At 42.0% G+C, this 27,742-nt stretch overlaps 1 protein-coding gene and 1 long non-coding RNA gene across 2 annotated transcripts; one reads left to right on the forward strand and one right to left on the reverse strand.

The window, feature by feature from the left end:
* Positions 1 to 764: 764 nt before the first annotated feature.
* Positions 765 to 10,040, forward strand: LOC137186382 (uncharacterized). The gene is made up of 4 exons (XR_010929009.1): positions 765 to 926; positions 6,298 to 6,406; positions 8,274 to 8,343; positions 9,930 to 10,040. It is a non-coding gene; the product is annotated as an uncharacterized lncRNA (long non-coding RNA).
* Positions 2,694 to 27,742, reverse strand: yap1 (Yes1 associated transcriptional regulator). Its single transcript, XM_067595272.1, has 8 exons — positions 26,957 to 27,742; positions 25,396 to 25,631; positions 15,895 to 16,013; positions 15,164 to 15,277; positions 9,941 to 10,101; positions 7,526 to 7,653; positions 6,304 to 6,416; positions 2,694 to 5,652 (listed from the first exon to the last, which is right to left on the reverse strand). The coding sequence occupies exons 1-8, from the start codon at positions 27,155 to 27,157 to the stop codon at positions 5,417 to 5,419; spliced, it is 1,308 nt and encodes a 435-aa protein (XP_067451373.1). The 5' UTR covers positions 27,158 to 27,742; the 3' UTR covers positions 2,694 to 5,416.

Consider the following 27,742-nt stretch of genomic DNA (forward strand, 5'->3'; position numbering starts at 1 on the left):
TGTGAATATAATCAATCAAACATGATCCATTCCATGCCCTGTCAAACTGATTTATTGAGAATTGCACTGAAATTCTATGAATCTGCAAAATATCTTCAGGTGCAGTAGTGCAGAATTTTCTTTTCACTCTGTGATCACCCATAAAAAAAATGGAAATTACCCATGGAATAATTGCGTATGGTGCCATAATACAATAAAAAAAAAAACTATTATATATATTCACATCCAAAATAAAATAATAAAATATTTTCAATCACAGTCATCATCAGATGTAATATTGTTTAAACATTTATGTGATAAAGTGTATATGGGAAAGAACTACCACAGCCTTAAACAAAGAATTAGAGAACAAGAGGCTCATAAAGCAAGAAGCTCTTCATTAGCCTGTAGCAAGTCAGTTGTGTAAATATTCACCTCCTATCTCTTCCCTCAGAGTTCAGGGCTTTAGCATGTTAAGCAGCACAGACAAGAGAAAAAGTTGTCTGAGAGAATGTTTTGGATCAATTCTCGAGGCCCCTCCTTCTTTAAAATTGAATAAAGCTTTGTTTTAAGTGTGAAGCTCTAATTTGATATTTTTTCCTTTTTGAATGGCATTTCCCAGATGTTTTTTTTCACAGCATCACTGTATATGGAATTACAATTGTTTGAATTTTTAAAATGTGTCTCCTTTTTGTCTCATACATGGTATCCTCGTCCACCATTTATGTAGTTCATACATGCCCAAAGACTACAATATCTCTTTTGTCAGGGATGCACAGATGTTTTGCATTGGGACTAATTACAGGAATCTCATCACATACATCCAAAGGTTCCTTCGTTCTGTTTGCCTGGTGTGCCTGAAGAAGTTATATGACCAACAGCTTGTATGTTATTAAATAGAGTGCAGATTCTACAGTGGGGAAGGTCAAGAAAAGACCTTCAGCTGGGTAAGCAGTAGACACTTACATGAAAAAAGACCTATTGACTGCTTAAACAGACCAAAATCACATGCCCACCAACAAGGAGGCCTCACTCCGTTTTCTATAAATACTATATATTATTTTGATGGTTAGCACGGGAAGTTTTAGGAGGCTATAATGTCTTCCTTTATGCTCGTTATGAATCCAGCACATGGATGTAATTACACCTGTTTATTTTGAGATTTATTTAGAAAATTATTCAACAGAAAATTTACTACACCAACACTTCAAAACCAACATACAGACATTACCTCAAAACACATAGAAAATAATCAAAGCAGCAGGTTTGGTAGCAGCAGTCCCTCCAGAATGCACATTTCTGGATAAACAACAATAGAGACACTATAGTACTTATTTTATAGTTATTGATTGCCTCAGTTTGCTCACTGTACTCTGAAAGAATAGGAATTAAACATAATTGTTAGTATACTGTCACATCTGCATTGATGCTAGCTTGATGAATTTGATATTGCAGTTCCTCTGTATGACCACTAGAGGGCAGTAATGTCTATTGATTCTAAATAATAACACTCCGATTAACTGTAGCTGGAAAACTCACAGTGGGTAGCTAGGACAACAATACTGTGTATGCCCGATTATGACGTGAAACTGGGTTACTCAAAAGTGGACAATGCCAAATTTTCTGTATGATAATAAAGGAATTAAAAAGCAGTGTAATGCGAGGGTCACGTGGTAGACGGAGGCCATGTAAGCTGTTCTTTGGTAGTTGCTAACTGGGCACGATTCAGTGCTAATGGAGCTGCGTGCAAATGATAATAATAATAATAATAATAATAATGCATTTTATTTGTGATGCACTTTTCTTTAGCGGTGAAGTGCTACGGCGTTAAAAACATAAAGAAAAAATGACAAGAGTTATGATGAAAAAGCCTTCCTTAATAAAAATATTTTTAAAGTCTGTTTTAAAAGCCTATTTGGATGTTAATTAGTTCTTACATGACTAGGAATACCCTGATTGACACAAATAAAGGATATCAATAATCAACAATGACCACTGGTGATCATAAATGTAATCACAGGATAAATTATTTCTTTTAACTTGTTACTGTTGGTAGTTTGACGAATTTCGTGTTGCAGTTCCACTGAATAACCACTAGAGGGAAGAAAACACCCGCGATTCTAACAGGTCAATTATTATCTCTAACGTCTAGGAAAACAGGTGAGATCCATAGTCTACATTTCGTTGATTTTTCCTGAGTTTAAAAATTGTAATACGCGCGGTGAAAGCATTGTGGGGAGTTACATATTGTGACAGATACTGAGAGCTTTACTAATAAACTGCTGAGTCCACGACTGACAAGTGAGAAGTAACCTTATTTATAATCACGAGTGTTTACTGCCCTCCAGTGGTCACAGTGAGGAAATACAGCACATTTAACTTACCAAGCTAGCGTCAATGCAATTAGCGAAACTTTTTTTTTTTTCTTTCAGAATACACAAGTGTTCAAAATCCAGACTTCTTCTGATATCATGATGGTCACAATTCAATATACTTATAATATTATTATCAACTGATCTAATATTGGTAATTTGGTTTAATTAAACCTTTGCATCTGACATATAAATGTAATTTGCATTAACCGAGAAGTTGCAGATTTATTCCATTGAAACAAATTGAATGTAAAATACAAAAACAGATTCTTCTAAGAGGATATAATGTAATATATTTAGAATTCATGTGTGAAAATACAAACAAAATACAGCACCTCACAGGAAAGTATTACCACAAAGTATATACTTTATTTCAGGCCAATTTCAAAGTATCATATGAAGGAGATATATAATGTAACAGAATTTATTGTTCTAAAACACATGCACATATCTATCAAAAAAAATGAACAGATCATTACTGAATATAAATTCATTTCATGTGCATTTAGAAAACTCTAAATACAAAATCCTTTAACTTGTGTGATTAGTTCTACTGCTACAATGACAGTCAACAGCTAATATGCTCCGACAATAACACACTAAGTAAGCATAAAATCAGGTTTGTGTGACAAAATGCATCATTGCATCATCAAATGAAAACTCTGTAGCCGTGCAATACAAGCACTGTAGTGTACCACTCATTTTAGTTGCATTGTTCTCACCAACACTGTTTATCCATCTTAAATCCATCAACACATGATTTAATGATCAATAAAATCAATTCTAAAAGGAGGTTTCTCACACAGAATATGTTCTCACAATAAAAAAAAATGTTCATGTTCTCTGATCTATAAAAACAATATTGTTCCATCAAGTTCCAAGTTAATGCTACCAAGGCATTGGTTGGCAATAAATTCATGTGACATCCCGCGAGGCCATCTCACCCATGGGCATGCACGTCAGGCTGATTATTCAAAAGGTTACTGCAGTAATGCAAAAGATGTAGTCATGGTGTAAACATCAAAAAATAATGTGATTTGTGAGAGAATCGTCAGTGTATTGTCTTCACTGCGGCTGTAGCAGTTCCTTGCTCTGAGAGAATGTAAACATGTGAGCGCTCATAGAAGAATCACTTGCTTCTCTGTTCAGAAACCTCATCCTTAAAATCTCAGGGTTAGTCACTCAAAACAACCATCTTGTCTGAAAAATAAAAAGAATCTCTCAGCTAAACCTATTCAGACGTGTCCATTAACACTTAAAACCTACATCATTTTCTCATTAGCTTATACAAGTTTGTTCATACAGAGGCTGATTTACAAATTATACCTTTTCTGGACTCTGTGAAAATGGAAGCAAAAATAAGTGTCATTACAAAAAACATCTTTGGAATCTGCCACAACAATTCCTGACTGAGATAATAACTGATTGTTTCTTAATTATTCCACACACGAAAAAAAAAAAAAAAAAAAAAAATCAACAATCCGCGCAACTCACCGCCGTCAGTCAAACCCTGGCCTTCTACACTACCCCTCGACATGACTCTTAAACCTGCTTAAACTTGTCCTAGCTGTAGTCTATAAACCCCTCATTTCAACACAGCACAACATAGCACAGAGGGCTCAATCTCCCTCTCAGGAAGACAGTTTCAAACATTTGTAACTCTTGTATACTGTACGTTGTCACAAGGATTAACTGATCAAAGAGCTATAGTTTCTGTTTAGCCTAGAGATCTGCCTTTTTGGTTAATGTTTAGGAATATCTTAACATCGAGGAAAGATAGTAAAAGCTGCATGTGATCAACAAATAAACAATAACACTAATATGTATATAGTAAATCAGAGACAAGAAGAGAGAATCAGCTAAATGGTTTAAAGAGCCAAAACTGAATCAATCTGTGTCTTGGCAGACTTCATCTGGTGAAGTGACGTGCTGTGATAACAGTCGACCCTGTTAAAAATGTATTACCTCATCTATGAAAGACACTAACAACAAAAGCAAAAAAAATGCCATTTGATCTAAGCTATCATACACATGTAGTAACCTAAAATAAAAGAATACTAAAAAGATAAAACAAAGAATGAATCATGAATTAGGTTTGGGTAAGACTGAGATACAAAGAAGCTAGGGTTACAAAAAACAGATCCCTAAATCCCATTATAATGTGTTTATAAAACAAAAAAAAAAAAATACAGTTTTGATAATTGAACATTAGATAGAGGAAAGTGTGGCTGATGTTTCTGAATACAGCCTAATGCTTACTGCTGCATTACAGAAACTTGGTAATTGTTCGTGTTGCTCGCGTCTTAAAAATACAACTGAAGGCACTTGATCTAACAAAAGGTTTAACTTAGACTTGCTGGCACAGCCAAGCAGCAATGTAGTCGGTCCCCAGGCTCCAACCTGCAATCCCACCCCCACCCCCTCCCCCAGCAAAGCCAACATGTCCAAACTGGGCCTCACATTACCTTTACTCCAAATCAGTATTGTTCTTTATGCTTCGAATACATCATTTTTGGTTTCTCAGGCTCGTCGAAAAAACAAACAAAAGAGTAAAAACGTAAAGGCCAAATATAAAGCTACTTAAGCTAGATGCAATAGTCCCAAACACAATTAAGTAGTGCTTCTTCATGCTATATTGCAAGAAAAAGAGGCACCGGAGACTCCGAAGCGATAACTGATGATGGCAGTCCTTGCGGAAGAGCACATGCACCCGCCCAGCTCAGCTATGAGGGGAGACCAGGGGAAGGAGCGACCCCCCCGCTCTAGGTAAAGATGCCCTAGATTCACTGACAGACTTGTGAAAGATTTGGGGACCCTTTGCGTAATTGTCTGTTCATGGGCCAGCCTTGAAGACACAGACAAAATAAAAGAGATAAACAAACCAGTGAAAAGAACAGAACAATACTGCCTCAAAAGAGGTTGGCCATACACGCCGAGACAGAGACAGAAGTCCAGAGAGGCTCGCTGAAATGTCTTGTAAAAGCATCTATGAATCCTTCACAGATCAGAGCAGGCAGCAGTTCAGAGTGTAGGGAGAGGAGTAAGGAGCGCCCTGCTCGGGTCTTCTATAACCATGTGAGGAAGCTCTCCTTGTCGATCTTGGTAGCTGCCAGCACAGACTCCATGTCGTTGAGGATGTCGGAGCTCAGGGCCTCCTGCAGACTGGGCATCAGCTCTTCACCCTCCACCGCCATGCTTTCACCTTCCAGCGTGCCGAGGTCCACGTCCGTTCCCGGGATGGCGTCCAGGTAATCGGGGAAACGACTGGGCTGTGTCGCCATGGAGGTTGGAAGCGGGTCCCCTGATGAACAGAGAGACAATGTGTTAAAAATGATTCGATTGCGCAAATTAGAGGTAATAACCACGGCACATTCGCATCATGTTGTACAGACAGTACATATGAGCGGCCAAAAAAAAACGGTGACGTCAGCCTCCTAGCTGTAATAACGCGCAGGACACTTCTGACAGCTTTGATATTGCCCACATGGTGGAAAGGATTGCGCAAGTGTCAACGAGCCAAGACAGCTGTTCATTGAAAATAAAATCCACTGCGCCTGGCCAAGAAACAGTCTGACACATAACCTCCCCATAAAACCCCGACTCGACCTATTTACACTTTGCTTTTTGTGCTGATTAAACATACAACATGGTGATTAGTGAGCTTTAGAGGTGCTGGTGGGCAGATTGTTACCTTTGGACAGAGCCAGACTATCTGTAGTCATATATTTATCAGGCAGGCGTGGGAGTGCTATCAATCTTCTGATTTAACTCTAATGAACAACGTCACATTTTCCTGTTTTTCCTATTCTGCCAACATGGAGTGAGTGCAGCATTGGCTGAACAGAACGCTGACTACAGAAACCTCATGAACTCTAAATCTAAGCAAAAAGATGTCAAAATACAAACCCGACTATCTGACAAGTAATCATTTTTGCTTTGTTTGCAGCCTCACCTGTATCCATCTCATCCACGCTGTTGAGGAAGTCATCTGGAGTGCGAGGGACGCTGTAGCTGCTCATACTCAAGCCGCTGTCTGTGCTCTCATCCCTGGAGTGGTAGGTCCCGCTGACAATACAAGAATGAAGAAATGTGGGTTAAAAACTCTGTACAATCATCACTAATATATCACGATTCTCATCAAGTAAAAGAAAATGAAAAGCTTTTTGTGTCAGCAGAGTTTTAGATGACCTTAATGACCTTCACTTCAACTACTTCAAACTAGGTGAATCTAATTAAAACAATCCAACAAAGTAAACACACTGTTATTAAAAGCATACAGGCTGAAAAGTAAGACCTGTGGCCTTAATTCCCTCAGGGACTTTCTGGATACATCCACGTTTAAACCGTTGTATCTATTTGAACGACTATTGCGACTGATCCACGGCGACGCCGTTGAAACCGAGCTTCACTTTTTCGACCTCCGCCGCAGAATATAGGAAAAAGAGCAACGATGAAAGGGGGCAACGGAGAAGACAAAGAGGCAAAGAGAAGACATTTGACAAGCCTATACTAATTAGCAGAGGAAAAATATGTAGGCAGAGTATGGCAGAGGCAGGATGAATGAGGCCATTGTAAGAGAAGGGGAGTGGAGGCAACAGGGGGAGGAGGGGAGATTAGGTTGGCCTGTCTACTGACTGGACCACATGTTCTCATGGCCTGCTTGCTATTCAGCTCTTTCCTCATTTCGTCCACTTGCAGACGAACTAGAGCTTGAACCGCAAGGAACCGTTTCCCAGAATGCAACGGGAGCAGCATTCACAGATAGCGAGAAAAGCCTCCCGTCCCGTCCTAAATCTTCCCGTCCTCCCGTCCTGCCCTCGCCGCTGTTTTCAGATCTGTTTTCCGGTTTTGTGTCTTTTACTCGAGTTGTGAACGTCGCAACGTCATAAAGCGTGGTTTTATATACGCTCCTCAAAAGGTTTTCACCACCATTTAAATTCTTTTTTTCCCCTTTATTGCAGCAGTTGTACACCAGAGGTCATGATTGTTCAATGAATTCCACACAGACCTGCTGGTCTGAATGAGTCATTACCATGTGAAGTGGGTTAAGCCCAGAGACTGGCCTTCTGTTTTTACTACTTGTGTAACCCGGGGAGCCGAGCACACAGATTCCCTCAAACGGGATACATGAACTCTGTTGAACTGAACGCTTTTAACTTCAGCACGAAACCAACCTGTTGAGGAATGGGTCAGAGCTGTTGGCGGTCATGGTCCGGGCATCCTGGGCCATAGGGGAGGACACAGGGTTCGTGCTGCCATCTTGATCCATACTGGTAGGCAGCTGATTCCTTAGAGCGAGCTCCTGCGGATGATAAGGCAACAACACTGATGAGCAACACAAATCAACCCCACCCCTAACCTCAGAAGCTGATTATACACAACTACAGCTTCACAAAAACATGTCATAAATGTCATAAACTCCTCCTGCTGCTCTGCTGTCACTGCATAAAACGTTAAATTGGGGAGAATTACAAACAGACTTGCCAACACGGTGTTCTCCATGTCTACCCATACAGAGTGTCGAATTACACGAAGGGCCGAACAAAGTCGGAGACAATTGTTTTCTACACACGCTGTATCAGATAAGGCTGAGGATATGAAGTCATGTCGTTCTTTTTCACCTCCTTCCCTCTATGTCCTTGAATGGGAAGGTGAAACAGTTTGACCGGTATCACCGTTTTTTGAGATCATTAAACTTTTACAGGGTCATAGGAGATGACAGGGAGTCGGCCAATGGAATGTGACGTTTTTAGAAAGGAGGTAAAATTGCTGCTTGACACCCTAATTGGTTAGTAGAAGCTTTTATTGGTTGTGGTTGAGGATAAATGGACACAATGTTCTCTGAGGCAAAAGATGAATAAAAGTCTTAAATTAGCCCTTTATGAAGTAATAAGTTGTTTTTTCCTTCTGTTGTTATTTCAGACGTACTGGCAACTCGAAGGTGTTACCTTCTCAAACAACTGAGAGCTGTCCCACAATGCCGTGCGCACATGTAAGCAATCTGGTTTTGATTAACAGGGATTATGAGGGCTGTGTACAGTAAACAACATTTATGGTTTATGGCTCTCTTTTTGTGCATGACTGAACGGTGTCAGCGCCGGATTGCCACCGGCGAGTCACATACATCACCACCCGTTCTTCATCACACTTCTGCCATGTGGAATACATTTGGGTGCGGCAAGCACTGCCCCAAAGTTGAACTCCCTACAAAAGCACATATAGCCTTGCATGATCGGAAAATTTCTACACTGTAGCCTCTGCAAGCCAAAACATCTAGTATAGTATCTAAAAGGTTACAGGATTATAGTGGAATCTAGCCTGATAGAGGCAAACTTCAAATGTATACAGTCAGGTCTGCAGTCACATTTCCACATTTTTTTCTCATTACGCTTTTTGTTTAACCGGCGAATGTGAGAGTCTGAGGCTTGTATAACCGAGCCGCTGATGCGTCATCATCAACAGTCAAGAGTGGTGAGCTTAGTCAACTAACTGTTATGTTTTATTTGCTTAATTCATCAACTCTGCATCTATCATTCACCACATACGTGCACATATGACACCAGCAGGAATCAGGTAAGAAGGCTGGAAATAGAAAATACATGCACCAGACGGTTACTGTGCACGCAACATAACCGCAACGTCACCGGTTTGATTCCAGCCAGGGGCCTTTGTTGCATTTCATATCTCTCTCTCCCCTTGTTTCCTGTCTGCCTCTTCACAGCCCACTATCCAATAAAGGCAAAAATGCCAAAAAAAATAACCTTAGAAAAAAAAAAACATTCAGTGAAAGAAACCGGTTCCTCTAAAACCTGCCTTTACACGCATGAAGTTCTTGTCATGCACATGCGTAAATACCCCGTCAGAAAGCCGTTTAGGTGTGTGTGCTGTCTGTGCCAACCGGGGTTCTCTCAATCCCTTACCCCAATTCTTGAAAACCAGATTTCTCCTTCACATGATGCTTATGAAACCCGACAATAACCAGGTTAGGTAAACTGTGAGGATTTCCAGTAACGACAGTCCAAATCATATTTCCCCCCCCCCCCCCCATCTGCGGCCTGGTGCATGTACACACTAGGGTCACTTCCTACACTTTAAACAATCCATGTGAATGGCATGTTAAACAAAGTCACCAGCACACTCATTCATAATCATAAACCTCTGTTTCTGGTGTTATGACACAACCTTGAGTAAACTACTGAACTTGGCTGCACCGCCCTGTGTGGGCAGCTCTGTGACACATCACCGTTAGGAAGTAATAAAATTACCACAGATGACTCACGAGACTTCATTGTAGGGTGGTGTAACAAAGACCAAAGGAGCTTAAGATTCGACGCTATACCTATGCGTGATGACTCATATTTAAAAAGGACTGCTCAAGGTGAACATTATACTTAACAAAATAAACATTTTGTTGACCATTGTGTTCAATGAGTAAGCTAAGTTAAGGGTTCCAGTGTCTAACTGATGGGACACATACTGAGGGTAGTGAACCTTTGAACTCTCTGATATGGGTTTGTTTTTTCACCATGATGCCATTAATACTTCCCAGACCTTTCATATTTTTGTCTATTTTAACAGTGATTCCTGACCTGGGGTCTCTGCCGAAGCAGCTCCTGTTGTTTCAGTCTCAGCCTCTCCTTCTCGATCTGCTGCAGTCTCATCTGGTTGTTGCCTCCCATGACTCCGCTGTGGGAGGGGGGAGGCAGCTGCTTCACTGGGGCACTCTGGGAGATCCTCTGCTGGTTCAGGCCTGTAGCGGAGACAGAAAGAAGTTCAAATATGTCAGAGTGATATCTTGTATAGTGGACTATATGTTGGTGCTGAACTTTTAATACTGAGGCTCTGAATGGTTGAAATAAACTTTGCGAGTGTTTTAAATGACATGAACTCCTTGTATAAGAGTACAAGGAGCTTAAACTGGTGATTCCAGCTTTGTCTGAACACAGCAGTTGATGCTACTATATACAGAACAGTTTGCATTTTATTTCTCTCCTGTGGAGAAATATCCAAACCAGATGGCAAAACAAAGTTTGGGCAAACAGGGTCTCAGCTGAGTGAAGTGCTTTTTCTATTTAGCATCTCCATTTTTTTGTTTAAGCTAATAAGACTGATGTGTTTTTACATCAAAAAGTAGATAAGTGCAGCTTTAAAAATGACAATTTTCAATATTTTGAGGCGAGAACATTTCTGCAAGCAGTCTTTGTAATGCTCGGTTGCCTTTTAAAACACAGCATAACAAGACTGACGACTCGGTAGTGTTTTGTCTACGAGGTGAACTTGTAGGAGAGCGAAGCCTGTGCAGCAGGTTGTGTAGGACAAGGGAAGTCCCAACACAAGTTTTCCACCAAGTGTCTGAAAACAACCACTATTCCTGTAAGACCTGATCCCCTCCCACTCCCTGACTAAGACAGGCTTTGTTAGTTTTGTACATTGCATCAGTCATGACTTATCCTTTCATTGTGCGTTTTGTTTCCTTCTAAACAAACCGCAGATTATCCCTCAAGACTGACTGCTTCTTTAGCCCGGGTCAACTCCAGCCCCTTTTAATGAATGCAATATGAGCACATTTAAAATAGATATACATCAGTTTCTATAAACACCATTAACTTTACAGTTCTTTCACCCAACAAACATAATTGCATTGCTCACTAACAAGGTAGCTACATGTTGACAATATCAGAACAAATGTGTGCATATTGAGAACACAGCTGTTCCCCAGTGAAATCTTTGTTATTCTCTACTCTAGCGGGGGTGGGTCTAATAAACATGAGTATAAAGCAGCAACAGCAATCTATGCATGCAAAGTAGGTCACCAGGTTTTTTTATCACTGTAGTAGAGAAAGAAGCAAACGCGCTTGACGACGAGGGGTGTAACAGTAACGGGACCAATGAGGGTCCCTGTTTGCTTATGCGCTCCAAGCACCAACCAAAACAAAGCCTTGACAGGGGCGCAATTTTCATGCAGGGCTGCCTATCTCTGTCCCGTCCTGCCCGCCCCGGCACCTTTCTCATCACCATTCAATCACTGTCTGTTTACACTATCTCAGGAGCTGAATGAACCACGGCTCAGGGCTCTCCCTGGGAAGCTCTGGATGCCCCGCCCTGCTTGCCGTCTCCCTCCCTCCCCCTCTCCCCCCCCCCAACAACCCCACCCCAGCACATACACACACACACAAATACACACACACACACAGTCATGGAGCCGCCTCCTCTCTCTCCCACACACACACATACATACACACAGTCATGAAACCTCCTCTTCTCTCTCTCCCACACACACACACACATCAACTGAAGCCATGGGAGAGTGTATTACTTTCTTATCTTAGGCAGATACTGAGGCCTTTTGTGGCTGGATCACTCCACCAATGGGGCGACATTAAACGTTCCCAAAGCTGCAAAGCATGGGCCGTGTCAGCAGCTGTAGATCTGTTAAGGCCTGAGCTTTGAAGAGGAACACTCATCAAAAAAAGTGAGAGGAGACATATGGAGCGAGACTCACAACAACTTTAAAGTTCAAAGTTTAGTTTCTTTTCCTGCGCGTTGAGGAATCATTACTGACAATTCTGGTGAACTCACTTTCGGTTTCACCTTCTAAGAAAGTTGTCGAGATGATTCGATCGCACCGCTTGTTTACAACCGTCTCACCCTTCCTGTATCTCGCCCTGTCAGACTCAGTTGCATCGATACTGCCATATTCCCAGATCTCAGCAACTACTCTGTTGTATACAGTCTTATCATAACTGATAGAAGCCATGGCCAGAACTACGTGAACACAGTCCAAGTTGTAAGAGACTGGAATTTTCCTTTAAGGCATGGAGGTTTTTTTTTTTTTTTGATGAATGCAGTCTTAAGAGCCGGGCTCCTACTGAACCACTGAGTCAAGGACTCCCTCACAGACCAAACAGCAGACTGTAACCAATGTTACTGGAGGACGTCAGCACAAACAATGAGCGAATCAAAGCAGCGAATTACATCTGTGGATGAGATAGGAACGAAGGACAGGTTCATTTCAGGGCCAGAGTGATAGCATAAAAAAAAAGAGGCCAGTCCAGCCTGTGAAGACAGAGTGTGTGTGTGTGTGTGTGTGTGTGTGTGTGTACGTTTTTGGAGTTGTGGTTGAAGTCAGCAGCACATATGGGTGGTGATAGCTGGTGGGCCAGGGAGATAAGAGACAAGTTAATGCTGTCTGCCTTTTGTCTTCTTCACGCACCCCTGCAACACAACGAGCCAGCAACACAAGCCCTTATCAGACCCGATCACACTGGCAGGCATATTACACCACAGGATCACCTGGGGCAGGTAGAGTTGAGGGTGTGCCAGCTGTGGGAAGTGTGTGTGTGTAACCAAGGCAAAGCACCTTTGAAGGCTCGGGTAAATATTTGTCCGCTGTCGATTTAACAAGTTTTATAAAAAAGGGGCCCCTTGGGAAAGTGTTGTGTTTTCTAACGTCGAGATAAGCAAAGTGGAGAAACAGTCTGGATGTGATGCAAGCATTGTTTTATCGTTTGTACTCCAATAAAAGTCTGAGTGAAACCAGCCTGTGTTGACCTGATTCCATGTGCCAAGGAAATGGAAAAAAACTGTCAATCGGGCAATATCAACAGCGTAGGGCAGACTAGCTAGGGATTAGTTTTGTGTTCAACAGGTTGAAAATCATTTCAGCACTGTCATTTTATTGATTAAGTGGAAACTTATTGATGAAATATGAGAGTCTTCTCCTATGAAAACCACCTGGAAGGGGAATAAATCAAAACAAATCAGCAGATGAAATCACAATGTGTGTGAATAAAGTCCACTAGAGGTTGTAAGAGTAAGAAAATACGAACTGACCCTTTAAACTGCCTCATCAAACTACGAGTATATCACGTCGGTAATAACATTACCGGGGTGCCAACTTTTCTATTGAAGTGCTCTGACAGCAGAGGCAAAAACATCACATGACATATAATATGACGATGACAAACAGCTTTACATTAAGGCTTCAAAGCAAAAACATTAAACTCCCGGAGGAAATCTGTCTTTTTTTTTGTGCACGAGTATGTTTTTTCCCTGCAGTTCCTACGTTGAGAGAACAACATATCCACAAAAAGGGCCAGCCCCTTTTTGAACTCCGCCACAGTGCACTCATGGCTGTTCGCTGCTCGCCACCTCCTTGGAACTTAAAGAGGATGCATGCTTATCCCGTCGGCATTTTCCCTCTGTTCCTCAGTTTTTCTTTCTTCCCCTTTTGCCTTGCCTCTCCCTGCCCTCCCCCCACCCCCACCCCCACCCCCCCTCCTCCTCCTCCCCCCCACCACCACCTCCCCTCTCACATTGGAGTTCTTTGACTGAAAAGGTCTGGAACAGATTAAGAGTTGGACCACAGAATAAAGAGGCCTGGCAGAGATTCAAGTCTGTCTGGAGCTAGAGCAGAATGAGGCTGTGCCTGCACTGGGCCTCACGCAGGGGAAAGCCAGCCGGCAACAACCCTCAGTTAAAGGCGCTCTGCTGCTTTTCTTCTCAAAGCTCAAATTAGCCTCCATTATCAAAGCAGCTGGCTTATGATTGGAGACCTACATAGCAGCAGTATAGCGGTTTCTGACAGAGGAGCTGGTTTCTATGCAAAATCTGTTTAAAAAAATAACTACAAAGAATAAAATCAGGTTTCCCTTCGAGCACAGAGCCACAGCCATCAAATATCAAGTAGTTTTAAGCACATAGCATTTAGAAATCTTTCTAAACTCTAAGTTATCTTAAAGGTACTTACAACAGCTTGTATGTGAACCATTAGAAATATTAAGCACAGCGAAGATTTGATCTCATGTGAAACAAAATGATGTTTGATGGCACATAATGAGTTAACATGCTCTCTTTTCTCCCTCTAACTCGCTTTCAGGGGCCCAGCAGCCTTGTGTGTTCAAGACTTATAAATCTTCAAAGAGCTTCGCCGACCAGAGCCGCCGTCTCTTCCCAGCTGCCCTGCTCCTCTTACAACTCTGTTTTGAACTTTTCTTGCCTGCCCTCAGAGCAGAACACACAATTGCTTACAGAAAAAAAAAACTCGCCCCTATAAGCGCCCGGGCTCGATTAAAAGTAACACTAAAATTAAACAGGATAACAACAGGGCTGCGTGCTGGTTCGCACATGTGAACCGGGGGGGTGAGCTTCCCAGTGGAACAGTGTTGTAATGAAGGGATGGCACCTGAAGCGTAAGTGAGTCAGAGTGACATAAGCAGGAACCTTCATCTCTGGAAGTCTTCCTGACACACTGAAGAATATTAGCTCATTCCCATGGCACCCCCGGAGAAGTCTCACCACATGTACACGGTCCTGTCACTAATTCACCAACCCTGGCCACCACAACACACTGGAAGCTAACTGTCAAACTTTAGCTTTGCCGGGGAGGGTGGAGGGGGGTGGAGGGGGGATGGGTGGGGGTGGGATTAATGGCCAACTCAGCTGTTGCTCCAACACTAAAATGGCTGACAAAAGGTTAGGTGCTGGTTTTGAGGGTGGGGGGGGGTGAAGGGGGGGGGGGGTTGTGAAATCTGGTTGCAGCAACCAATGAGTATGGCTAATCATTACAAAACAATGCAATGCTTTAAAATGAAATATGACTCATACATTTTTTTATCTCACTATTACAATTGCGGTGATACATTTTTTTATGTATTGTAATAGAGCTTTGTAATAGTGAAAATGAACTGCTGTCACAAGAACAAAACGTCTTGGTTGCCGGTATAATAAAAACAGAAATATTATTTTAACTTTAAGTAACTAAAAGGACTTCTGACCACCTTAATTTAAGAAATAGACTAAATCCAACTCACCAAAGCGTGGGTCAAGTCGTGGGTCCAGCCAAGATGTGGTCTTGTTCTTGTGGTTGATGTAGTAAATTTCTCCCTCTGATGTGATAGCTTGTTCCCAGCCGTCAGGGAGAGGACCTGAATACACCACAGGAAAAAATAACACTGCTTGAGCATAATAATTGGGCATAATAACAGAATATTGTAGTTGTACTCAATTATGTAAGTAGTAGTGATATCACATACTAGCACAATAATAAACTGGCTACAGGGGAAGATATCCAAGATAAATGGCAGCACATTATCAGTTTTTTTTACTGTTGAGAATGTAATAAATCTTTACCATCTGTCACTGAAAACAAACAAGCCTGTTTGTCAACAGATAAGGCTCTTTTTTTAAAAAATGAAACTATAGGTTGGCAGGTAGAATAGTGAAGATTTGGAGAATACAGAGATACTTCATCTGTAAATCTATGAGTCACAGAGCTCCCAAACATGTCAGACAGGACCTGTCACGTTCTACCTCAGTCTTACCTCACCTAGGGCAAATTCCAACAGCACGGACAGAACTGAGGTACAGTCTTAGTGACATGTAAGAACTAGACGAGACTGTTCTTTACTTCTACTGTATGTATGAAAATAAGGAAAATGCTCAGAAATGACTATTCATGAGTCTGGGTTTAATGCTGGAGAACCTGAGGAACATTATTTGTAATACGTGTCATGTGCTGCTTCTGTAGTGGACATATACACACCACTGGCTGGGTTCATGAGGTTCTGTTGCTGCACTGGTACAGAACTGGGCTGGGGAGCCTGGTTCATCTGAAGGAGGGCCTTGCGAGGGTCTTGCCAAGTCGTGGTCTGATCGATGTGACTATAAGGAGACAAAAAAGAGAAAAGAGAAAAAAAGTAAGAAAAAAAAGTGTTTCTAGCAGGAATCAGTAGTACGTTCAAACCAAACAGAGACCATATCAATGCGAAACAGCAGGTCACATGCAGGAACTGATGACTCAGAGCAGTTTCAACAAGCTCTTTGATGAAAACACTGAATCTAACCCCTGCTTTCTGTAAACGATGACTGTTACAGGAAGCTAAACTCAGCTCTGTCTGTCTGTTTGGACCCGGGCTGAACCCACAATTTAATACAGACTCACACAAGACTTTCATTCTTAGTTTTTGGATTGTACTAAAATATTTTTTTTTGTTCCCCTATAATTCACTTAAAAATAATAGAATGGAGAAATTGTAAGCTATAAATAAATTAAGTCAAACAAAAACAAAAACAGTTCGACCGCAACTGAGAATAAATCAAGTCAAACATATGTAGGTAAAGCTGAAAACTTCTTCTTGAAAAAAAAAAAAATGTCTAAGAGGCTGCGATCGGTTTCAAAACAACTATTGTAACATCAAACAATGTTGCTCCATCTATTTTATGGCTCCTCTTTGCCGGGACAGGAGCAGGGAGCGGGGTGGGGGCGGGGAGGGGAGGGGAGTGTGAGGGAGGGGGGGGGGGCATTGTGTTGCATTCTGTGAAGGCATTGATAATTAGTGCTTTGTTGGTACTTGTTGCTTGATTAAGATGGAAAGCTAATACAGGAAGCCCTCCTCTCCTGAGCAGGACCCTCTCTATTGAGGGAGGGTCAGTCCCAGGGCTCAACGCAGGGGGTCCTTTTTTTTTTTTTCCTGGAAGCGGCTCGGACACTGTGGAGTGTCAGGGGCTTTAACAATCTGGCGCCACATTTACAAAGCTTTCACCTGCTTGACAAAGGCACAGACTGAGCTACGACCTAAAACCCCACTATTCACTTGTTCTTTTTTTTTTTTTTTTTTGGCTTTTTTTTTTTGTTTTTTCGAACCATCCCGTTTAAGAGACCGCCCTCACCTCTAACAGGCACCGAACTCCACGGCGACTTGTTTACGCAACTCTTACATTTACATCACGGCACAATAAAGAGTTTAATCGTGGTGGAATTAAATATTACCGCCTGCAATCTATTGTACCCTATAATAACTGTGTCCTGGATGTGTTCTTCCACACACACACACACACACACACACACACACACTGCCGTTCTTTACGACTCTCTCTGTTAATTTGATCCCAAAGCGCCATTAGCCCAGATTTTGGAACAGCTGGGTGAAGTGAGAGTTTCAGAGTTTCTCTTGGCCTCTGCAGTAATCCCAGCCTGCCTGTCTGCTCTCTATCCCAGGCCAGAGAGCGAGAGGGCCTGACTCAGCACTCCTCCCCCCCAACACAATGCAACCCATTTTGAAGCCCCCTCTTGTTTATGCTTTACTGATCAAAGGAGCTGCCAAATCCCCTACCGAACCCTCCCCCCCCCCCTAGCCCTCACACACACACACACACACACACACACACAAACACCACAAACCAAGCAAAATAGCTGGAACTGCTCAGACTGGAGGGGCCCCTTGAGAAAGAGGGGTCATAGGGAGCGGGGTGATACAACTACGGAAAAGAAAAAAAGACTAAAAAAAAAAAAAAAAAAGAGGAAAAAAAAAAACATCTACGGAAGCTATCCCTCTGAATTCCATTGGCTGTATGAGTTGCTGTGGTCCTGTTACACTCGGAGCGCCCGCCCTACCCCCCCCCCCCCCCCTTCGCTACCTCCTTCCCACTCTGGAAACTATGACATTTATTATAAAGAGGAGGGGAGAACAGGGGAGGAGACTGGGAGAGGAACACTGGGATAAGGAAAGGGAGGGGTTATAGTAAATGAGAGGCCTGCACATCCTGGCGCACCAATGCCGAACAGAAAAAGCGACGACCGGAGCACACGGCTGGAAATATACAACCTCAAAAACCCTCCCAGATCTCTGATTGTAAATGATTTTACACACTCCCTTTAAACTGTGTTTCTCTCAGCACAGATAAAAGTAAAGATATTGAGTTTTCTATCAAACGCTAGATTCGTAGCTCGAATCAATCAGAACAGATGTAAACAAAGGTTCAGTTTGAAACAGAGGCATCAGAGATGATAATCAAAAAGGCTGGTGATAAAAATCCACAAACAGCTTCCAAGTCAGCGCTGCACTGTATTCAGAGGGTCTGTATGCGGGGACTGGACTGGGAGAACTGGTAAATGAGTTACCAAGAGCCGAGTAATTCATCACCAGCTTTTAAAACTAAAAGATAATCCATTCACTCCATCTGCAGCCGAACCCTATATGGTCAGAGCCGTACACCCTACTTCCTGCAGGCGAAACATAAAACAAAACAATGTCATGGCAACTGTCGGGACGGCTGGAGGCCACCAGTTGCTGTGAGGAATTGCTGATGATCCGCAACCTCCGCGGTCACAACTGCTCGGTGTTGTCTTTACATGTCTCTGACACCGCGGCGAGCTCAGCAGGGTTGTCACTTCACCACCCCCTCCCCACCCTCCCCACCCTCCCCAACCCAACCTCCCATCCCCGGGGCAGGGCAGTGGACACATAGCCAACTGGTTTCACCCACACTAATGCTGTTACATTTTGAAAACAATGTTTACATGTTCAAGGTTTTCCCACCATGTTTTTTATATAGTATTCTAACAGATTGTTGCCCAAAACTGACAAAAACATGAGGATGACATAATAAACCTCCTCGGGAAGGTTAAAATTAGATATAAAAACTTGTATGTGGTTGTGGTCAGCTTGAATTCATGTTGGTAACAAACTGAACACATGGATAGAGAGCGAGCAGAGAAGTGCTTTGAGAAGTTTCCTTTATTTGCACCATTATCACCATCAGAATCAGTCGTAACTGGTTTTAATTCAAACTAGCCACCGGTGTTAATCTTTCTTTTAGGTGCAAACTTTACAGCCTGGTTTCAGCCTCGGGAGATGAGATAGCAGCTTTGTACTATTTCTGTAAAGCAGTTGTCATTTTCAAAGCGCTGTTTGTTGTTCACAAGGCAGCCATGAAGAACGGAGGGCAACGACATGTCAAGATTCTTAAAAGTGGAACACATAAAGCACGAATAAAAAAGAAACGCCGCACCGTTTTCTTCCCGAATTTGGCGTGTTTTCAAAAAAAGATCAGTTTTCAGCAATCCGACATGCACGCCTATTGTAGATGACGGGCCCCAAAAAAACAAAAAAACAGAGGAAGAAAATCCAATGTATCTGCATTATTGTGAACATGGCCTCAAAAACACCCATCATTAGCTTCTTCAGGGGACACGCTTTACAAACGGCCACGTATTGCAGCGAAGGAAGATTACTGCGGTACAAACATGACCCGTTATCAAGTCGTTTGCCTTCGGTATGGGACTTAACTCGCTCACTTTTTGCTCAAGCTGGTCATCATGGTCGACTGTGGCTTAGCAGAGCACATAGTAGGGACTCTTGATCCACCCAGGCACTCGACATATCCTTGACTGATGGCCCAATTATCAAGGTGGCGTTTATTGTGCCAGTGTTATTTATAATGTGTTTTGCTGAGGAGGAGGAGGACGGAGGGAGGGAGGGGGACCCTTCGCATCAAGGCTAAACTTGACTTTGCTTAAATGATTTGGCACATAACTTTTCTGTTCAGGGCCAATCACGTAAGAGCTGGTTCCCATCGACTCTCTTTTCTTTCTTTAATCATTCAAGATAGAACTTATCTCCTATCAGTAGCTAAATGTATATATAAGATTTAGCTTCAAAGACTAATTGAATAGAGGTTCTACATCCTTAGGGAGATCCAAGTCAAGAAGTCTACATACTGGACTTGTTGTTTCACAGACCTCATCAGATTACAGTAGTATGACAAACTTCCTATCACATAAATGGTCTGTTTACGCCCTTGAAAACTGTGGCGTTTACATCTGGCTTAGAGGGGGGAATGATCTAGCCAAAAATAAGTCACGTCTCTGAGTAAGCTCTGCTACCTGCCAAAAAAGGCAGATCAAAGCTAGATTTCAGGCTAAATGACCGTTTATTCCACTGAAATTGTCTCAGAAAGCTGTCAGATGTCAAAAAGCTGTGCTTCACTGGTGTAAAACACGGGAGTGAGGCTACGGGGAGTGCAGCGATGATGAAAACACGCCCCACAGCTGAGTTGTCAAATGTTAAAAATGGGATCCTCTGGCTACAGGGGCTCCACCCAGGGAGTATATGCTTGGGAGGCGGTTGAAGCAGATGACTATAGAGAGCACTGAGGGAGGCCAGATGTAATCAGGCCTCTAAGATGAGGATGACCACCTCCGCTCTGGTTGACTGGGGATGCCTGGTTGCCTCTCTATCAGCAGGACATCATCAAGAGAGATTATTGGGGCAACCTCTGTGACCCCATTGTGGCTATAGGTTTCCCTTTGAAGAAGGGTTTGTATCATCACGCTTCCTAACGAAGCAACTAATTCACAAAGCACCGGGACTGTGAGTCTAGCTCGGTGCTTTGAGTTCAACTTCTGTTTTTTTTTCCCCAAGATTAATGCAATAAACAAAATTCTAAAAGTGTAATTTTAGGGAGCGCCCTGTAAGATTAATCGGTCCCTCCTTGAAGGTTTTATATTTTTTTTAGCAAAAACTGTGGCCAACTATGTAAACACTGAACTGAATAAATAAGTAGACTCCCTTGCAATACTACAACTGTCACTTCCAGGTAAATGAATATATTTAAATGCTAATACTTAATTAAAATGTATGCACGCTGCAACCGACAACATATGTACAAATGTTTCTTTATTTTCTTATTCAAGTGCTATTCAGTCGCCAAGAGTGGAGTACTTTTGGCAAGTCTAACCCCCCCCCCCTACCCCACCTGAGAAGGCCCACTTCTCAGATACTACATCTCTGTGGAGATGCCCTCTGTGACAGTGGAGGCATTGATGTCTGGAACAGAGGTGTTACATCAAGACTTTGGTAAACACTAGCCTGACTTTCTCACAGTCCCATTTGTGTACTGAGCTGACAGGCCCCAGTTGAACAGGAAGGGTCTTGTCTGTGTGTGGTCAATAAACCAAAAGTTTGTCAAACACAAAGTTTCTCCAAATGAGGGCTTCACGCAGGCTTACTGCCCAGTCTTCCCAGCACCATTTGTGACTGACTGACTGAGCTGCCACAGTTCAAAACAGCTTCGCATGAAATCCAATTTGCATATTTATCATTTAAAGCTTCACGCAGATTTGAGGGAGTTTAGATAACGATTGATATGAAATAATATATATGATGAGTATGAAATCAGTGTTAGCAAAAACCAATACTGACCAATACCGCTGTGGAACAAGATGTTTACTGACAACCAATTAATCTGAGTTCATTTAAGTTATTTTACTAATTGATTATTGATTGCTGTCAGGATATTGACATGCAGTCCCAGTCTTCCCGTGTTTGAAGGGACTGAGATAAATGAACGCAATCGTAGTTTTCCTTCACTCAATGGGAAAACATTGGGAGACTTTAAAACAAGAACTAAACAATCCTGTTTAAAACGAGCTAAATATAACGGAGGTACAGTCATCGGCTGGAATTCTCAACATAATCTCAGGGTCCGAATGAGAACAACACAGATATCTACTGCAAACAACAACATACAGTCCAAGTAAACACTTCAATATTTCTTCCTGTAATCGGACGTCTCAACGGTATTTATTGCAACGACGTTCAGGATGTTCAGGAAACTCCAGATAGTGTGTACTGAGAGACTAGAAAACAAAATAACTCATCTAAAAAATTGTATTATTATCATACATTAAGTTAAACATGTTAAGACACAAGCCAGCCTTGATGTGGGAAACCACCCTCCATCAAAACAGTTTAAAATCCAATTGAGCAAAGACAAAAGTGTCCATCAACACATGGCTCTACCTGCCCCTGAGGGCAGACAATAGCTACTCCCCCCAAAGCTTTCCTCCGCTTAAGGCTGACTTCCCACGGACTAAAAGCTCATTCAAAGCTGCATTTAATAAGCGTCCGGAAACAGTGATTACCCCTCCTAGTTCACCGGTGTGTCTAAATTAGAAACCTTCATTAGTTTATGACCCAGCCCTGGAGACCAGCCCTGCCCCCGTCCAGCACCGAGCAAGGTGACCCAACCTCCCTGCCCCTGCTGTCATAAATCAAAGGCCACAGCAAACTGCTGGAAGAAAGAGGAGGAAAGGTCAAAAGACTTTGTTGACATTCTAGCAGTCTTCTCCCGTCTTAAAGTTTTAGTTTTTGATGAAACAGACGAAATAAAGCTACACTTTTGTCGCGCAAGATCGCTCTTGTCTAAATCCTGCTTCCATTAGGACTGCAACTACAAATTATTTTCACTTTTAAACTGTTTTTTTTTTTAATCACAATCTCCCAGAGCCAAGATGGCATCTTCAAACTGCTTGTTTTGTCTGACCAACAGTTTTGAAATCCAAAGATTCAATTTATAATGATAGAAAACCGAGAAAATCATCACATTTGAAAAAGCTTGAAACAGAGAACGTTTGGGGATTTTTTTTTTCTTCAATGATATATCATCAAAATTGTTGGCAGAAATCATTTTTCTGGGGAGTGAATTATCCAATAATCAACCAACTGTTTCATCTCTTTCCAAAAGGAAAAGAGAAAATATCTAACAGGCCAAAGTGAAGCCTTCAGTACTGTAACACTGGCACTAGTGTTAATCATTTATTATCACTGATTAGAACTCTAACCTACTAGCCTGACAACTCAGATGTAAAACTCTAAAGAGTGCTGCCCTCTCACCGCCATCTTTAAACTTCATGTCAGCCATTTGTCTATTTTGGGAAGGCTCACATGAGTCTCAACAAGCCTGTGGTCTGAATAAAGATCACTGTTTCACTGCTGGGACAAAGGGAGGGCCGGAGTTTCTCTTGGCCCCTCTTCTAGTCATCTCTACATGGCTGCCATTTAACTCCATTGACACAAAAGAGGCACCATCACAACGCCACGGCTCCATTCATACCAAAGACGGAGCCTGGCTCTTAAAGGGAGTGGGACATCGGCATCCGCGGGGCCGCTGTGACTCACAGAAGCCGATCATTCCCGACTCCATCGTCCTATAGCGTACTAATAAACAACAGAGGAGGAAGGACAAACAGATTCCTCAAAAAAACAACAAAAAAACAACTTTCACCCTAAATTGATACAGCTATCGGGACAACCGAGGACACCTGAGTGAAATGCGAGCCCCCCCCTGCTCTCCGCTCGGCTCTCTAGGCTAGTCGGTGTGACTGCCTCCCCACCCCCACCTGTCCATCCACCCACACACACACACACACACACACTCTCTCTCTCGCTCTGCTTCACTCCTTCTGCAACACTTCTCCGTCAGACAACCCCTGTTTATAAATAGGGGAGTGTCTTTTCCAGCAGCTCTGCCGAGGCCTTTATTCCAGATCAAATATCTGCACTTTGATGTGCGGTGTATGGAAGATGTCTCCTCCAGTTTTCTTTACTTGGACACAAACACTGTGTACAACATTTGCTCTAGTTGTATAACATGCCAGATGAGAAACAGCTCTTTACAGAGCCAAGTTTTTTGTTTTTTTCCCCCCAAAGTCCATAAAGTAACATCAGAAAGAAGGTAAACTCAAACTCTGACATTTACTCAGTTGTTATAAACAAATGAAACATTGCATATAGTTCCAATTAAATAAAAAAAACAACACAAAGATGTTTTATTCTGACAAATAGCAGCTAAAATCAATAACGCAACAAATGTTTTAACTTTAAATCTGATCAAGATTTGATTTGACAAACTTAACTTTCAATTATTTTACTAAATTGCTTTATTGTCTGGAAGTGCAACAACAACAATGAGCCTGAGAGAGTCTTGTGAGAATAGCGCCCCCCCCCCTCCCACCTCCACCTCCACCTCCAACCACCCCCCAATCCTTTTTGTACAATTTTAGAAGAGCCTCCTAGAAACGGGCCAGATGTTCTCCAGATGTGAGACCTTCTAACATCTGGTACTGAAAGTTCTTTTTTGATCCCAGTAAATTTGAGGCTATCATGTTTGTTCAGACTCTTGTGTCAGAGAGCGATATTTCCCTCAACTACAATTTTGCCTTTAAGAAAAATAAGAATGACGACTTTAAATGTCAAATCGTCTCCGAACCACGAGCTGCTGCGCATTTCATAAACTTCTGAACGTTTCGTAATAAGCGGATTATGTCGAAATGAATTGCTGACAGACATCACTTGTATGAATGATTCAATCCATCCCTTCACAGAACTAAAGAGGACAAATGCATTAAATGTCCAATTAATGTAAAAAAAAGAAAATACATAAAGACTAAAAGGAAAAAAAGCATGCAACGTCCTCTGGTATACCTGCTATTTCAGCTACTATTTTTAAAGTTTTCTTTGGATTGTTACTATGGAAGAGATCTGCTGGTTAGCAGATGAGTTTTGCAGAGCTGTCTGTCCTCTTTGCTGTCTGGGGCAGCTACAGTGGTCCATTGTCTCTATTGAAACCTGAGACCAAGAAAAGGCACACTACATACAGCAGTAGTCCCTCAAAAGACTTCTCTTGTTTGCTGAGGCCACCAAATTTAATAACCTACAATTTAACTATTGCAATTGTCTCTTTTAGAGAACACTGCTCACCATTGTGCACTGTAGCAGATTTGCAAATTATCGTCAGCATAATGTACACCCAACAGAGATTCAGTATGAGGAGTCCTGTCGCTTCTCTGGTCATTTGGACTTGTCTTGGTCCCGGTCGTTATTGGAATTGGTTATTTTTCCCTTCAAATCTACAGATTTGTACATTTCAACCTGTGCTTGTAATACTACAAAAATGCAATAATGTAAGGTTCAGTTACATCTCATCTATTAGTATTATCTTTGATGCATATTCTGTATTTTTATCACTATCTCTGTTTTTTGCCGTAAGTAGGTATTGACAACTTTTTCGCACACTAGACATATTGCAGCGACTCTTCTCGACTCGTTAAATTATGAGATATAATAACAAGAAACCAGATCTTAAGCAGGTTTAAAAATGTCCATAATAGGGATAAAACAGTTGGCTGGTTAACATCAGATATCAGAGATGCCTCATTTCTTAATCCTGATCTTGTCATTAATTCATTTTAAAGCTGTTTCTGTAACAAAAATGTCTGTTTGATGTCCTTCATCAGGATGCAAAGTGCTGACAGTTGGGCATATAAATGTCTTGAGGCCTAAGGTGTGTAGATGCTTTTATGTGATAAACAGTATCAAAGCCCTCCATTCCTTTTCAAAAAAAAAATTACCTTTCAAGATTTTTTCAATTTGACTATACGAGTGAAGAAACAGTGATGACAGTTTGTTGCCAGCATACTTACTTGAGAAAGTATCTCTGGCCGGAGGCGGTCTTGGCCATCTCCCAGCCCGGGGGCAGGGGCATGTCGTCAGGAATCTCATAAGAAGACTGACGGAGATGTTGTGGGGAGGCACCTGCTGAGGCCATGCCAGACAGGGAGCCACCAGAAACAGCTCCCATCTGCAGGGAGGCAGGGGACGAGTGTGCACGCACATGGTGGGGGGTGAGTGATCCGCCTGTCCCAGCGTCCGTGCTCGCCTGTGTTGTGAAGTTGGAAGAGAGGCAGTATGAATGCATTACCATAGTCTGTTTAAATAATGTTATTTCCCTTAGAATTTGATTACATTTCTTCTTATATTGTTATTAAGAGAAATAATATCTTATATTATTATTGTCATAAAGTGAAATAAGCTTAATAAAAATGTCTAAATAAAAAAGGGACTATAATTATCTTATAATAAATGAAGCAACAATTTATTACAAGATAACTAGGAGGACATTGTGCTCCACTTATATGGCAATAAAACTTGTGCATGTATTTATAATACACAAGTTGTAAAAGTATTACAGTGTTTTTATTTTGAAAAGAAAATACCATAAAGTTTATGAGGCCAGTTTAAATTTAACACATAATCCAAAGAACTACATAAAGGATTGGTGATTTTAGTGTATTTAAAGCCTACATAAATGACTCAGCACTTTTAAATAATCTAATATATTCATATGTATGTTATGAAGTTCTGTTCATGTACATGTGGAGGCAAGTTTGGAGGCTAATGTTTAGGCCCGGGAGGGGGATCCTAGGCCTGTGTTGAGCAGAGAGGACAGCGCAGACTCGATGCACAACAGCACATGCGCACTGCTGACAAAACTCCACAGAGACCACAAGCAACAGTTGTGGGAGACGGTATGAGGGTGGGGGAGGAAAGGGGGGGGGGGGACGGGGGGTGGAGGGGGTGGGGAGGTGGGGGGGATAAATAGGACAAATTCAACCATCATATGATTGCTTGATTGAAAATCATCCCGATTAAGAAAACTCAGTTTCAGGGAGTCCCTTTGATTATTTCCACATGATTGTTAAGCTTCTATACATACAGTCCAACCAAAACACATATCCTGTGGAAGTTCACATATCCTGTATATGCTCAGCCGACCTGACAACTTACTTTCAGTACAATAATATATTCCTATTTAGCGTGGATCCGTTTTCACTAATTAAGACAGCTAAGGCCTAACAAATAGCCTACATAGCCCCATGGCCTATTTTTCTGTGACTTTACAAAGTTGTTGGGATTTTTGTAAATGTTTTGTCATAAAATGTGTGAGGGTGGAGAGGTAATGTACACTTTCATAGTCCTTAATGAAAAAAAGAGTTTCCTACACTTTGGGATGTGACAACAAACAGTCTATCGAGGCACAGCAATGATATTCTAAAGACTAAAAAACCACTACAAAGTAGGATGAAGTGTTAACTATTAAGTGGCTGTACCAGTCCCATACTGTAGGCCTGAGCCCCCACTACATGGGCCTTGCTTTAATACTGATTTCTGGGAAGGGGCAGAGGAAAGACAGGGCGGGCTTACTTGTCTGGAATGGGACTTTGGTTCAGGAGGTTTGAAGAAGGAGTCTGGCAGCTTCCTCATCCTCATGGGCACGGAAGGGGGCACGATGGTGTTTTTCGGGTTCATCACGGCGTTAAAAAGCGCCTCCAGGTCGGTCTCTGAGTCGCCTCGTACATGGACGATTTGGTGTCCCGCAGGAGGGTTATGCTGGCTCGGATCCATTGTCCCAAAACAGTCTGCGAACTTTCTGTGTCCAAGAATGCGGCGGTCAGAAACTCACAAAAAAAAGAAGTTTGATCCAATCCCAAACTTTTTTTTTTTTTCACGCAGCAGGAAATCTGGAAATCTCGACGGCAGTCAGTAAAAGTTATCCCGGGTCATTCTAAAGTTTAAAAGTCGACTGCTTTAATTTCTTCCAAAGTGTGTTAGCTGTCGAAATCTGCAGTGAAAGACAACGTTTTCCTGTTGTTTCTTGCTGGCATACTTGTGAATGTAACAAAGCGCATATCTACTCCACACTGGAATCTATGTTGTCGTCCTGGCCCCAACTTTTCCAAAAAAAAAAAAAAAAAAAACGCAAACGCAGACACAAATGACGCAAAAAAACACATCAAACGCTTGGCTGAAAAGAGTCCCGGTTTTCCGTGTTTTGGCCAAGTTGACGCTGTTAGGGAATATTCTTACAAAAAAGATTCATAGTTCGCAGAACAAATCTCCGCGGCTCACTTTCTAGAAAAAAAAAAAAGTTTTGCTCCAGTCGAGTCTAAACTTTGGGCAGGACATCAAACTTTATGACTCATGGGATGT

Source organism: Thunnus thynnus, chromosome 7 (assembly GCF_963924715.1).
Source record: "Thunnus thynnus chromosome 7, fThuThy2.1, whole genome shotgun sequence".
Lineage (NCBI taxonomy): Eukaryota > Metazoa > Chordata > Actinopteri > Scombriformes > Scombridae > Thunnus > Thunnus thynnus.

Coding starts and splice junctions, on each gene's coding strand:
- yap1 (XM_067595272.1), bottom strand. CDS start 27,157: ATGGATCCGAGCCAGCATAACCCTCCTGCGGGACACCAAATCGTCCAT. Junction 7,654..9,940: donor TGCTTCGGCAGAGACCCCAG/GTCAGGAATCAC, acceptor TATCATCCGCAG/GAGCTCGCTCTAAGGAATCA. Junction 5,653..6,303: donor CGTGGATGAGATGGATACAG/GTGAGGCTGCAA, acceptor TCTGTTCATCAG/GGGACCCGCTTCCAACCTCC.